The 15,794-nt window shown below is 41.5% G+C and overlaps 1 protein-coding gene across 1 annotated transcript in view; it reads left to right on the forward strand.

The window, feature by feature from the left end:
• Positions 1-2,607: 2,607 nt before the first annotated feature.
• The window catches only part of AHCTF1 (AT-hook containing transcription factor 1), a 64,275-nt gene continuing 51,088 nt past the window's right edge, over positions 2,608-15,794 (forward strand). The window contains exons 1-2 of the mRNA XM_063124306.1: positions 2,608-2,757; positions 14,823-14,949. Coding sequence (XP_062980376.1) covers positions 14,829-14,949 — 121 coding nt within the window. The 5' untranslated portion in view covers positions 2,608-2,757; positions 14,823-14,828. The remainder of the gene's footprint in view (positions 2,758-14,822; positions 14,950-15,794) is intronic.

Genomic DNA, 15,794 nt, shown 5'->3' on the forward strand with positions numbered 1-15,794 from the left:
TCACATAACACTAGAAAAAAAAGGTTCCTAGAAAACCTTTGTATAACATACATAAGGGAGAAAAAATCTATTAAAATTAAAGAGGGCATAGACATCCTTTTATGTTAAGCCTTGCATTAAATTTAAATTGAACTATTTGTCTGTGGTCATAAATAATGGCATACATCTACTTTCTTGTAGGTTATATAAGATGCAGTTTATTAGCTCCCCCGAAAGAGTGTAGTTGAAAACACTGGAACAAAAGGCTCCTAGGATAATATATTCATGGCTGTCAAACTTACTTTATACAAAGAATGCAAAGGCAGCTCTTCTGTTCCACTGTGCAGTGTCTAATAAGTGTTCTTTGCTTCACTGAAAAGACTAAAGGTTATGACCGTTGTCAGGAAGCCCATGTTGTATCAAGAAAGTATACTGCAACATTTTGGGGGCAGGCAAGGCCACACACACAATTCATACTATCAAGTGTTGTGGAAGTATAGAAGGTGGTGAAAGTCTCCCTTGACCAAACAACAACAAATGCTTTTCACATGTAACAATATTGACTCATCATCAACATGAGCTGACTCTATATCGTTATGCTTATATGGATGAATAGGTGGTATTTATCTTAAAGTTCTTTATTTCTAAAGAGTACTTTTTTCTTTTCCCTAAGCATATAAATGTGTTGAGACTGCTGTGCAATCACCTCCCAGCAAATGTGTTTATGCATGAGAGTAAGACCTGGTTTGCACGTCACAGCAGCAGTTCCTGAGTTGTTTAACCCAGGGTTTGTGGGGACAAGTGAAGTATGCAAGATACACAGTTGTCATTTCTGCTTTTAATTAATAACCTAGGAACAGCCCATTCTTGGGGGGTTTCATAACATGTGAACCTGGAAACTCTGGGTTGTTTATGGGTTAAAAATTTCAAAGTTAACCCAACAATAAATCATGGGCAATTGTTGGGTTATCTCTGGGTTATTTAAATAAAAACAGGTTTTAAATTAAAAGCAGAAACAAGTACACATCTTGTGTGCTTCACTTGTCCCCACAATTCCTGGGTTAAACAACCCAGGAACTGCTGTCGTGAGTGCCATGAGAACCAGGTCTAAATCTCACTGAATTCAGTGAGGCTTATTTTTGAGTTAAACATGCATACATGTTTATTAGTACAGCCTCAAATAAAATGTTTTTAATGGGTCAACTTTATTTTTTAGCCAATTTATTTATTAGATTTCTATACTGCCCAACAGAGAAAGCTCTCTGAATTAGTCAATGAATTGATAACCCCAAACACTAACTTTAACAATGGCAGCTTCCCTCCCATACCAAATACTAGTGTGGGGGTGAGGGGGATTTTCACTGGGGTTGCAGCACCAGAGGAAAGGGTTCACCCTACCCTACCCCACCCCTACTGTTATTTTAAAAGCAAAAACCCAAAAACAAACCCAGACACAGAAGAGCAAACTATACATTTAATGTAATGTGTAGGTTGGATCTCAATATGTTTTGCAGAGAACAGTCTCCTATTTGAAGAGCTTTCAGAGGACAATCCTCTGTTTGAAGGTGTTCTCTATTTGAAGGGCTGTCCAGTCCAAATCCAGTTTACAGATAAAGAAACATAAGAAGGGACAGCAAGGACCTTCCATTTGCCCACCAACAGCACCTGGTCACAGTCTTCTCCGCTGTGGTGAGATTTTTTTGCATTTCTATTTAGGTTATAGTAATAATTTCTAAAGTTGACCCTATACATATAAATTGGCACATGCACATTTTATGCAAATCTATGTTCTCTTTTGTAGGAATAAGCAACATATTGTTGCAGAAAAGAATAATATATTTTAAGGTAAACATAATACAATGAACATCTATAATCACATACTTCCCTGCCCCCTGACTATACAGTATTTTAAAAATAAAAATGAGACTATGGCGACCATGACCATGCCAGTTCAAGAGTTACTGCCAGTCCGTTTGTCCCCATCATCTGTGGTCATATGGGGGACTCTGGGCTGCAAGACAGTGGACTGAAATCACAAAGACTAGCACTAGGTGCACCACTGGACTATCCTGAGTGTGGGAATGGCAAACATACATTTCCTGGTGTGACCATTCACCAGCTTCTCCAGGGACTTGAGAGCACTTTACCAGGTAAACACATACAAGCATCTTAAGGCTGCAATCCAATGCACGTTTACTTTGGAATAAGTCCTCTTGTACAGAGTTGGACTTATTTCCACCAAAACATGCATAGGATCGGGCTACACATAACTATATTAAAACAACAACTACCCCTTGCCGTCTTCTAAACAAAAGAAGCAAGTCTTCTTCAAAACGTCCCTGGACTCAGTGGCCAAACTCAAAGTGATGCATACTGGGATTCGTAGTTTTGCGAAAATTGCATCCGGGTATTTTCCACTCCTTCCTCGTCGGGCTTGACAAACAGCTACTCCATAAGAAGGAAAGACGTAAGAATTTGAAAATTCCCGCTACGGCTGTGATTTGTTCTCGCGAGATCTCACTCTTCCCCCTCATCCCCCTCCCTCCTCCTGCCTGCCTGCCGGTGAGTGATCGTGGGCGGGGGGAGGAAGACGTTGCTGCGCAGACAGATACCGAACGAGGGGCAGTAGCGGAGCATTGAGCAGGCCCGGCCTGGCGCAGCGGATCCGCCTCCCTGCTTCCCTTAACCGCTGTGGCGGAAGTGTGGGAGAGATGTCGCGGTTCTGACCGAATACTGCGAGCGACGGGGCCGAGGCGGTGACACCCGCCTCAGCAGCAGGTACCAGCCAAGAAAGGGAGACGGGCAGGCTGGCCCGCCGCCCGCCCGCCCGAGGGAGGGTTTGGGTGGCTGAGTAGGCTCGCGAAGCCTGCTGGCTAGGCCCGGCCTTGGGCCCGGGTGTGGGGGGAAAGGAGGCCTGGGGAAGGCCAGCGCCAGGCTCATTATATAAGCGTCCGCTGGTGCCCACACATGGCTGTGCCGGGTGCCTGAGCCGCCCTCTTCCTCCTTCTCCGGGTCAGCCTCCTCCTGTGTGCGCCGCCGGGCCCGCTGCCGCCACACGCCCACCCAAGGGGGCTACATGTGGAGTGGGGTGGGGGGTGCTGGCGAAGCCCCCTCTTGCCGTTTTCTCTCCCCGCGGTCTCCAATCCCCAGTAGCGCGGGGAAGGCGGCCTTGCGGGGGTCGGGGAAGGCGGCAGTTGCGGGCGGAGGGAAAACGTGCTGCTGGCGAGGAGCGGACTGGAGCAAGTCAAAAAGCTAAAGGCGGTCGTCGGGGGCGGGGGCTCCGCAGCACGAAGCCCGACTCCTGCTCCCTTTTGCCTGCTGAGGCAAGGGGGCTCTGAGGTTTACGTTTGCAAGGGAGTCGCTCGTGATTACGCGTTTCCCTTTGCCCCGCTCTAGCAACACGACGGACATGTGATCGTGGCAAACAACTAAAACGAGGGGGAAACAGCCATTTTCGAGATCATGTGTCAGGCTTAGACCTGGATTCAAGACTGTGGGCTGGCTTGTTGGGCAGCCTGTTTTACGCTTTTTTTCCCCTTGCATTGTTCAGTGGGACTTGCTTCCAAGGAGGTGTGCATGCCACTTCTGTCCAATTCCTGTATTCTTGGGAACAAGTACTACTGAAATCATTGGGGGGTTAATTCTCACTAAAGTTCATACAATAATGCTGATAATGGGCTGGTCTGTACATGCTGCAGAATATGATGGAATCCTCAGTTAGTAAAGGGATCTTATCACCTCAGACTGCAGGTGGGGGATGACATCTTTGAATGCTCCCCCCAAACTGTGTGCATGTAGAAACCTGCACAATAGGGAAAGGACTGGAACATCTCTCCCTAGGTCAATGTTTCAGTTGCATATTTGTGAGCAGGAAGTCCCTGGTTCAAATGTTACCTGTGAACTGACGACAAACATAAGCAAGTTATTCTCTGGTGTAGCTCAGCTGTACATGTTTCAACTTATGCTAAAATATATATGTAGTAGTAGTAAAGGTTTATTGTTTCAACCAATGGTTACAGCAAGCATAGTAAAAGCAATGCTAAAACAAATCATGCATTCTGCAAGGTCAGAAATTTTGCTCTATACATTTGGGCTGTAAGAGCAAAGTTGTGTCTTGTGCCCGTATACTCCATTCTTGTTCCCATTTTCATCCTCTCTTCTCAGCATGCTGTGAATCAACACTTCCTGACATACTTCAAACCTTGTTTTATGATCTGGGTAATTATTGTTTCCCATTAAGATCAGCCTGGAAAACTATAGTTAATTAACCAAGGAAGTATTGAGTCACTGCTCTGCGAAGGGAGGAGGGAATAGGCAGGATGAGGATGCAGCATGTGGGTGTTGGATGTATACATATCTCTGTTTAATAAGTTGAGATGTGTATGTCAAAACCTGACTTCTGTCTGAACCTCAGCCTGTAATAAGGGATGTAATACTATTGGCTTTTAGCATGCAGAGCAAATGCTGGCAGTCTACTAGCTCTGAACACATTGCGCTGACAGGTATGACCGCTAATGCAACAACGCATTAGAGTTTCAAAGCTCTGCTGACTTGTCCCATTCTATAAGTGGTAGTTGTAGTTAGTTTCTGATTGTGCTAACCAGCACTAGCTTCCCATAGTACTAGTGGTTATCCCTGCTAGTGTGGCAGTAGCATTGGCTTTTTGTAAGGATTCTTGAGATAATGGATGTGGAGTGCTTCAAGCACTTTGGGAAATAGAGTTAAATGCTATGCAACATTGTAAATTTATAAATGAAAGCGACAGTGCAATATAGGTGTGTTTATTTGGAAGTAAATCTTGAGTATGGGGGACTTACTCCAGCTAAGCTTGTTTACAGTTACAACCAAAGTTCTCTGTCTTTTAGGAATAGTTGTTAAGAATGAATGTGAGAATTTCCTGACTTAAAAAAAGAAAGAAATATAGACAAAAATACGTGGAATGAGACCTGTGATTCTGTGTATGTTGACTTCCAGGTTTCTAGGTTAGGTAATGTTCAGGCGAGACCATAGTATATCTTTGGAGCGTCTTGATATCCAACCAGCATGCAAAAATAGTCCACAGAGTTTGATAAAATGCATTCAATACCTGAATAGTGATCAAATTAATGTAAATAGATCCTATATTGGCAATCAGTGTTTTACAACTAGGCTGCATCAAGGGGTGAATATAGGTGGGCTGGTGTCCTAGATTTTATGGGTCCCTTGTCTTCAGAAACTAGAGGTTCTCTTGTGAATGTTTGACTATGAGATAGTTTTTCAATACTGCATGAAATCATGCAAATTTCTAGTGGCTTTTTATTTGCTTGTTTCAAAAGCGTGCATGTTTTGGCAGAGCAGTAGAATAGTTGGCATGTAAAATAATGCCTCAAATAATAAGCATGCTGAGTTTTGATTTCTTTGTTTACTATCCTTTGGAATAATGGGAAATTGTCACTGTTTCAATGTATACAGAGACTCAAAACAGTTGGGTTATGAATCTAGTAATAGTATATAACAGCCTTCTCCAACCTGGTGCCCTCCAGATGTGTTGGGCTACAACTGCTATCACCCCCAGCAAAGCCTGGCATATAAGATAGATTTTATGCATAAGAAATAGTCAGCAGTCTTGTAAGGAGACCAGGGTATTTATTTCTAACACAAACTAAATAAACCAAGACACAACCTGTGTAGGGAGCTGACAAAATTGTGCCCCCCCTTTATTGTGAATTAACAAATAGAACAGGGGGGAAATCAGGTGAAAAGAACAAAAATAGAAATGTATTTTTTTTGTCAGATACACCTTTAAAAAAAGGGGGGGGAGAGGATTATGCATAGGTTTCAAGAAAAGCAGACCAAATATCCATGTATTTATCCATTTGCAAGTGGTGTCTATATACCACCCCTTCAAATGTTGATAGCGTTGTTAAGTCCTCAGTCCTTTGCATTGTGGGAGGTAAACATTTATCTTTCCAATATAACAATATCAGTTTTTTAGCTGTCATAAGGTCTTGGAAAATCCATTTACGCTAACCATGCATTAACTTCCAAGAAACCAGCAGGTAGTTTAGGAGGACATGCACATCATACTAGATTAAAGACTGTTTCAATACAAAGTTTATCCTTATTAAGACCTCCTCCCAAAAGGGGGCAACTATTGGGCATTGCCAAAACATTTGAACAAAAGAAGCATTGGGTGTGTTACATCTACAGCATTTAAGCAAATTAGACAAGCCCTTATTAAAGAGGCATTGTGTAGTCCAATAAACCCAATACAATTTTTTTTGCTGAATAAGGCATAGCCTAAGATCAGTAGAAGCTTCAGATACAGTTGCTAAGACAACAATCCATTGATTAGGCAAAATAGGTCACTCCAATTCTCTATTCCATTCCTGTCTTAGACCTTGGGTATCATATTTATTTACTGATACTAAGTATTTATATATGGATCATGAGTTGATATGCCTGTTCAGCTGCTAAAAGTGCTTTAAGCGGTAGTGGAGTCTTTGAAGCTGTAAAAGTGGCTGGACCAAAGCTAGATTACAGCAAGTGTTGCAATTGCAAGTATTGCCATTCAGCCATAGTAGGTAAATTATATTTAACACATAAATCAGGAAATCACAGAAACTCATCATCAGGACCTATTAATTGATGGAGCTGATGTGACCTGTGCTCATTTAAAGTCCACATTGATGTGTCGTTGGTCCTAAGCAAATACCATTTTTATATTATGTTTCTTACCTGTATCCATCTGTTTCGTTCCATTAGCACAAATGATGTGCTAGCAGAAACTAGGTTCCGAACTATGTGCAAGAGAGTAATCCAGTTAAAATTACCCTTGCAGAAGTGGCTATACATTGCTCTTGTGGAAAAAGTTGTGCAATGGAAGGATGTGCTAGAGGTCTGTTAGCGCTATTTGAGTTTGCCAAGTGACACCGTTGGATACTGCCTGTACTTTGTATGTCATTGAAGACTTAAACTAGTTGCCATGGAAACATTTATATTGAAAAGCAGCATATAAATTCTTAATATAAAATATATCTTTGACTTTCCAACAAAAGTCATGAACTGGGTGAAATAGTAAGTCAATTTAATGTGGACTGATCACTGTGACCTCCCAACATGAAATTCCTCCCTGTTTGCATTTATTCCTCATTTTGCGCTTTGTCTCCTGTGAATATCTGCTTATGAATCATTTAGTGAAGTAAAATAATCTAGTGGAAAATCTCAGATGTTCATGCCAAATGATGAAAATGTTTTCTCAGGTCAAGTTGTCTGGCCAATGACTTCCACCAATTCATGAGAGTGACTTTGTTTAAAAAAATCAACAGTAAATATGTGAAGTCTCCCCCTGAGCCCTGAAATTTATTATCACAAACAACAAAGGAGTGGTTTTGAAATACCCATGCCATGGCAACACCATCAGATGTTAGGCATCTACCATTATATTTGAGGTTGGGAATGTTTACAAGAAAATGAGGTGGAGTTAGTGCTTGATCCATTCACTTCTCTATTTCCTGCAGTTTAACTTTTTGATTAGGTATTTCTTTCTTCAGCATTTTTTGAAGTGTCTTCCAAATTTCAACAGCATCAGCAATGCAGCAACAGTCTCTCTGAAGTTTGTCTAAGCCTATGTATATAAGCTTCAGTATACTAAGCATATCTTCTATGTTCTCCTTTAATCCAATGTTAGATACTTTGGATGAGATGCTTCCATCTATTTTATCATGATTTTCTTCACAATGTTTTATGAAGATAGGGCAATTTTTAATAAATTATAGTTAGACTGGACAGAAACATTTTCATGAAATGCAAGAAAAATGAAATGAATGCTCAGATTTGATTGGGAGACATGATAGCACTCTTCAAATACTTGAAAGGTTGTCACACAGAGGAGGGCCAGGATCTCTTCTCGATTCTCCCAGAGTGGAGGACGCAGAATAATGGGCTCAAGTTACAGGATGCCAGTTTCCAGCTGGACATCAGGAAAAACTTCCTGCCTGTTAGAGCAGTACAACAATGGAACCAGTTACCTAGGGAGGTTGTGGGCTCTCCCACACTAGAGGCATTGAAGAGGCAGCTGGACAGCCATCAGGGATGCTTTAAGGTGGATTTCTGCATTGAGCAGGGGGTTGGACTCGATGGCCTTATAGGCCCCTTCCAACTCTACTATTCTATGATTCTAATTAATGACAGAGCCACTAATTCATTTTCATGAGAGTGTAAGAAAAGGATTAGCATGTTTGTGATGAGAGTTAATTGTAACAGTTAAAATTTATTTATTAGTATTTTGATGACATCTTTTTAAAAAGTTTTTAATCCGATTTAAATTTAAGAACCCATGATATGGGTTCTTAAATTTATTTATCTGTCCTGTAGAGGACTAGAATTGTAGCTGATGTACTTTCACTCAGATGAGGATTCCTCCAACTGCTAGTTCTTTAGTGTTTCTTAGTAATTGGGTGATTGTTAGCCTAATCCATGGGTGGGGAACTTTTTTCAGCCCAAGGGCCAAATTCAATTTCAGAGGACCATGCATGGGCAGTTAATTTCTGTGATAAGTTTGGATGAAGGTCAAAGGGGTGGGGCCAAAAATACCAGCATATTGCACCTTAAAGTTCTTACTGCTAGTAATTAAGCTTTAGGAGAGACATTATGACCTTTTAGAAGGGAGGAAAACTGCACAAAACCTGGAAACCACCAAATGATCAGTGATTGTAGAAAAGGGGTGGGACCAGGAGATGGGTGGGGGCCTTCTGGGAATCCCCGGAGAGCCAGATTTGGCCTCCAGCTGTGCCTGAGGTTGCCAACCCCTGATTTAATCCTGTGCTTTTATATCAGAAATAAGTACTGCTTAGTTTAATGGGCCTTGCTCTGTGCATAAGATTGTAGTCTTGGTTACACTTCATCTTCCCCACCCCCACCCCAAAAGTGTGGCTAAAGTGCTGACGAGGAGAACTGCCCATCTAGATAATCCTTCATCTGATTTAATCAGATAGCACAAAGAAATGTGGTATGGCTTTTAAAGAAAACAGGTACTGTAATGAAGAGAGTACTCATGATTTAGTGAAACGAAAGCATTGTAGTTATAAGTGCTCAGAAAGGAATCAATGTTACAGTTTTGCCATCTTAAATTCCTTGTGTAACCACCTCCCCAAAACCCTGTAACCTAAAAATGACTTCCAATTCTTGTCCCCTTCACTTGTACTGGTGGTAGTGTGTTTCAGGGAGCTCCAGCTATTAGTTGGGATAGAAATGTAGTTAGTAAAGAAAAAAATCATGCTGCTGTACAAATCAGCCAAAACAGTGACATAGTCTGATTGTGGTAACGTTATCTTTGCTATTGCCTTTGCCTCCAGTAACATTCTTTCGGAACATTGACTTGTTTGTTAAGTTAGTTTCTCGATATGTTGGCATGTTTTGTTTTGTTTTTCGTTTAGGACATATCCCTTTAGGTGCACAAAGTTTTTCACTGTTTTATTATTATTATTATAATTTATTTATATAGCACCATCAATGCACATGGTGCTGTACAGAGTAAAACAGTAAATAGCAAGGCCCTGCCGCATAGGCTTACATTCTAATAAAAAGCAGCATGGTTTATGGCAGGTCTGTGAACCTTAAAATTCTCTCTTGATTGGTATCCTTGTTCATATATTGTAAATATATAGTAGCTTGCATTTTCCAAAAATCATACTGCGGTGATTCTGTCCAATTTACATTTGTGATTAAACTGCTAACCATTTGATTCATTGACACATTGATTTATGAAATAGTAGCTGAAATCCAGCATCACACAAGTGGACTTCCTCTTGTTCCCCTACCTTTTCCAAATCTGCTCTGAAAGTTCTCTCAGTTCTGGAGCACATTTGGAAGGCATGCGAGGGTTTCGCTGGTGGACAGTAAGGCTTGAATGCAACCCAATGAAAGATATAGCTAATGTCTCCACTTTTACTTTGCTGTTCAGACCTTAAAAGCCACATGGCGTATTGTCTCTACAGGTAATCCGAATGTTGACTAGAGAAGGAGGCTTAGAGGAAATTAATTTTGATTTTTGGCAGAAGGGTAATGGTTGAGTTAAGCAGACTTTGCTGGGGTGGTTTTTGGCAGTTGTTGAAGCTGCTAACAAGGGCTTCCTTATCATCAGTGGTGGAGAATTGAGGACATAGACCCCATGGCTTAATCTCGTAAAGGCATATGCTAGTCGAGGATGTTCTACAGTGTCAGCAGTCATGGTGAGCTCAATAGACCTATTCACAGCTTGTTTGTTTTGCACCAGAACACTTCGGTCCCTGCTTTGCACCTGTGCGTAAACACTTGCATAACTTGGCATGTTTACATAATTCTCTTGAAGACTGTAGAGCTCATGAGGCTGCAATTCTAAACTAGGTTTAAAAGGAATACTGAGATTGCTGTCAAGGTTTTAACAACAACAACAACAACATAAGCCTCTTCATTGTACACAAAGGAAATACTCCCCTGTATTGGTTGATCAAATTTGTGTTCTCACTCAGATTCTGATTGATCATCATGTGGGTGCACAGAAACTATCCTCATAACCACATTTATTTCTGGCCCTGCAAATGTTGGCTTTCCCGATAAAGATGTCGCACAGTGTGTGACCTACCATACCAAATGAAACCATCAGGAGCTTGATAAACCACTTGTTTAAGCTTTTGATAGTATTTTTTTTAAAAAAATCATAAAGCATGTTCCAATTATGTCTTTGAAGTGGAAGCCTATAACAGTGTAATGAGTATTCAAAATTAACAGATGATAAAAATAACAAAAGCTGCAGAGTTCTCATAGAATAACATAACATTTAGAGAACTAGTATAGAACAAGTTGCACTAAGAAATGAAACTACCTGCTTTTGCTGCATACTTGGCACTGCAAAAACACAAAGGGTGGTGAGCACCTGTCAGGGCACAATACTAGGCAGAGGGGCTCTATTCATTATGGTGGATGACAAGTTCCGCAGACCTGCTCTACACCTATCTCTGACATGGTTCATTTTGGTTGCTCTGGTGGTGGTGCAATCTAACTTGGGTGGTAACTGGTACCAGCCACATTTGGTTGATTAAATTATTGAGTTAATAAACCGAGAAATGAATGAGGTTTGTTCCTCCCTTAACGTAGTTTAAAATTGGTTTCCATATTCTGATTTGTTTAGAAGTCATTAACCATAAATTTTCCACTTTGGACATAACTGGAGGCTATAGCTGACTGTGTCTCCTGGTTTGTTTCCCTGCTTGCATGAGTGGAGGAGCAAGATGGCTGTGTGAAATTGCAGGATGCTCATTTCTATTTGACTGCTTGAATGCAGCCATTGATTTGTTAACGGTATCAATGTAGCGCTTCCAGGGAAAACCTCCAAGCGACAGGAAACTATATTTCTAGAAGTCGCAACCTTCCCCTTCCAGAAACGTGTGTTTCTGTTCATTTGGGGGTTTCCCCCAGAAGTGCTATATCGCTACTGCCATTGGTAGGGACCATACACGCACCACCAGGGAGTGGTGGTGCTCCCCACCTGTGGTAGGGCACTGTTGGATCCTACCCTCAGATTGGAGCTAGAAAACTTTTCTTCAAAGACAAGTTTGTTTTTGTTTTTTTTAGTTGTTGATAAATTACCAAGGCTGCAATCCCATGCAAACACATTTAGGGGCAAGAATGGTTAAACACAGGCTTGCTTCCAAGTAAACAAGATAGGATTAGGATCATTTTTCCTATGAATCAAAAATTCCACAGAAAAATTAAGCACTGGGAAATTTTCTGCCCTACATCACTGATACAAGCACACACACACACACTGCTAAGCAGTAGGTTGTTTTTGTAAAGGTTGAGCTAGTCTTTCTGTGACCTGTACCACCGGATTTAGCACGGACCCAAGCCAAGACAAAAAAGGGCTCACAGATTGTGAAGTAGAAGACTTTATTAAGACTAAGGGTAGGGTAAATACATGGGGGAAATAATTAAAAATAATTTAAAAACATGCACAGCATAAAAACCCAGTAATGTATAAATCAATAAAATCTTAACTGTGACTACTTACTCGCAGGTAGGACCTTCCCTCTTTCATCATGGTTCTTTCCACATCCTTCTCCCAAAAGACCAGAACAGGAACTTTGGGGCAGGTTCTCAATTATATACCTTTCGCCCTTCCCTTCTCCTTCTTGGTGCCAAGGCCCATTACCTATGTTTCACACCTCCTTTGTCCTCGGAGATGGGTGACCATTGCCTGACCTTCCTTCACCAGGTGTTCTGGCCAGGATTCTTTGTCAGTCATATTTGGTGCATAATAATACTAAAATAGAACTACCCTTCTGCTTTCACCCCTCCCTTGGCCTCCAGGTGGCCCAGCCAAGGTTCTCTGTCATTTAGAATTTGTACATACTAATATCAAGCCAACTACATCACCCATTTGTCCTCTGCCCAGTGCAGTCTATCTGTTCTCCTTTACAGTTCTTACTTCCCATAAACAGCTGACTATGGAAGAATAGCCAAACATTGTATGTACTAATTGTGATTCTTCCATAGTCATCTGCTTAGGAAAGTAAAAATGGTCTACTGCTTGCCCTAGAGATTGTGTACATAAATATTCCTTGGAGTGTAATAGTGAGGGGACACCATTGTGCATATGAAAAAATAATTCTAAAGGTAATACATATTTTGCTTTTTGATGTACCAAATAGCAGCTGGCATCTTCTTAAGAGATTCCTTCTTTCCTACATGACTGCCTCTTTAAGATGGTGCGTGCCAACTGAAGTACTTATCAGTACTTGTGAGTGGTAGCAGACAGTCATAACGAGGCTTGCTATTCCCTTGATGCTGTGGCGTGGCAGCAGGTTGACACAGAGTATTCTGTGGTGTACTTAGAATTGCTTAGACTATTGTGTCTTCTCCTACTGTTTTCTCTCTCTACCTCCTCTCCCCAAATTTGTGATATTGCCTGCCTTTATGCAAAAACTTTGAGAACACAAGGTCGTATTACAACAAAGGTCACTTATAAAAATTAGAAAATAAATTCTTATTGACATGTTATCTGTATTTTCCCCATTTCTGACCCAGTCAGTATTAGTTGTTTAGGCTGGTGTGCTGCATGGGTGAGCTCTTGTGTGTCTTGCATGTACTGGGGTGCAAAGTGGGTCTTCTCTGCCTCAAAATCTGATCTGGAGCTCCGTAGAAGTGATTCTCTGCCTCGATTTCAGAGCCCCTCCCTCTCTCTCCTTGTCGAATTACCCTCAAAGAACCATTCAGTATTCTGGTAACTGTTATTAACAGAAATGCTTACAGCTCCCTCATTTTTAAAGCTAAAGAAAAAAAACTTGGCACAGTGATAGCTCTTAAGGTCCCACCAAGTTTGAATCAAATCAGTTCATGTTTTGATTATTTAGGAATCTTTAAATGGAAATTAACAAAATGCTTACATCTGCATAATTGTTATAGATAAAGAGATGAAACCTGGCAAGGTGATAGCTCTTAAGGAGGGCTGTAGCTCCACCAAATTTGAATTAGATCAGTTTATGCCTTGATTTTTTAGGATTTTTAAAAAAATCCCCCACTCAAGTCATCTCCAACTTGGTGCTCTCCAGATCTATTGGATGGACAGACACACCCCTGCACCCAGCCACTGAAATAAAGAGCTTGCCAAGCTTTCTCACTCACCAGCCAGCCCAGCAGCACTTTCACACTGTGGAAATGTGGATGAGTGACTTCTATGAGTCCAAGCAGAAATGCTCTCCCTCCCCCGTCAGAATCAGCAGCTAGTTAAGTGTTTCCCACTTCCCTGAGCACTGTGATTGGAGGAGAACATCGCTGTGGCTATTCCTGTTAGTTATCCACAGAAGTCAATGTCAAACCTGCCCGGTCACTGAGGTCATCCGAGGGCCTGCTCCTGGTGGTTCCACCTAGATCCACCCTCTGATTGGAATCCACCAGGGGAAGAGCCTTCAGCACGGTGGCGCCCCTCCTGTGGAATTCCCTGCCTCTGGAGGTCAGGCAGGTGCCAACCTTGTACTCCTTTCGGCGCCTCCTGAAAACATCTTTATTCCAAGAAGCCTTTCTCTAACATGTAGTCTTGGATTACTGTTATTGCTTCTTTTAAATTTTGTTTTAACTGTTTTTATTCTGTATTTATTTTCATTTTACCTTGTACACCGCTCTGAAATTTTTCAATGGGGAGCGGTATATAAATATTCTTAATAATAATAATAATAATAATAATAATAATAATAATAATAATAAAATAAATAAAGCTACCCCTCACCCCACTCAGCATCTTCCAAATGTGGAGATACACACACACACACACACACACACACACACACAGATTGGGCACACATGTCTTCTCTGATATTAATCAATGGGTTTAGAAGTGGCCTATCTCTGCTCTAGAAGATTGAATGTGGATGTTCGCGGTTACCAGATAATTTCGGGGCGGAGTGCACACCCCTACTTGCATGTTCACATTTTTGGCATTTTCTGTGTTAACCTGAAACTACTGGCTTTTCTTTTAACGGAAAATTAATCAACAGCCACAGATGAAAGCTTAAATCTGAGGGAACTATCTTCTTGATGTCTCAGAGTGGAGCTGAGCTATACTTTGTACCTCCATAGCTACTATTCCTTGTTCCTACAATTTTCTTTCATGAAAGTTAATGTCCTTCACTTCCTCCAGACTTTGCTAGAAATTTCAGATACTTTTACAAATGTGAATCTTTGCAAAATAAGCAAATTTATGTTGACTGCAGAATTTGATTTTCTGTAGTACACAGTAAAATGGCCTTTACCCATTGGTATTGTAGTATTTGTAATAACTTACTGGTGCTGACTGCTTGTTGAATAAACTTCCTATTGTCTGTCTACAGTGAATCATGCGAGACCTAACAGCTCGCGTCACCAGCAGTCTGCTGCAATTTCCAGAAGTGACTGTACAAGCACTTGGGGAAGATGAGATAACGATAGACTGTGTACTTCATGGGAAATTCACTGCAGGTAAATGTCTGAGACTTTATTTCTTCCTTTTACAAGTGTCCTAATATCTAAATGCATGCCCAAATATTATTACTCGGGCAAAGAAGAATCTTCTTAACTGGAACAAGCAAATTGGGAGCAATTTTCTTGACTCTGCAGTCGGTGGGCAATTGGTCCATTTGTGTTACATCCAAGTGCAGGAATTCAGTGGAACTGGCACAGAGGTGGGCAGTTGGGGAGGGGCTGCAATAGAGTATATCACTCCAAGCCACAAGTTCTTTCAAGCTCCTGCCACCCCGGCAGCCCTCATTGAGTAGGGCCAAGATGTATATTAGTGTATGGGAGGCAGGGGTGGGTGGGTCTGACTACAATCACGAAAGATACCATAGATAGGAAAGGTGTGGGGGACAGGGAAGTGGGTGGAGGGAAGGAGGTAGCCAAAGAGGAGAACACTCAAGAGAGGGAAGGAAGTGGGAAAGACAAATGGAATTGAGGGGAGAATAAGGGGAATCTGTTTTCTGACGGATGGCACAGAAGTGTTTTTTGGAGGGGTACTTATAGTAAATTGTTGGTTTTTATTTTCTATTAATGAAAAGCAGCACACAAAAGTAGGAGCTGTGGCTCAGTGGTAGAACACCTGCTTTGCAGAAGGACCCTGTTTTAATCCTCAGGGTCTCTAGGTAGGGCTGGAAAAATTCCTGCCTTGAAACCCTGGAGAGTCTCTGCCAGTCAACGTCAACAGTACAGGGCTAGATGGACCCATTGTCTGACTTGGTATGAGGCAGCTTTACAAGTTGTAATGCTGCAGCAGTTGCATCCACATAGAAACTGAACCTAAATTCTGTCAAGGTAGACATGCTGTTTGA

Source organism: Elgaria multicarinata, chromosome 4 (genome assembly GCF_023053635.1).
Source record: "Elgaria multicarinata webbii isolate HBS135686 ecotype San Diego chromosome 4, rElgMul1.1.pri, whole genome shotgun sequence".
NCBI classification, from domain to species: domain Eukaryota; kingdom Metazoa; phylum Chordata; class Lepidosauria; order Squamata; family Anguidae; genus Elgaria; species Elgaria multicarinata.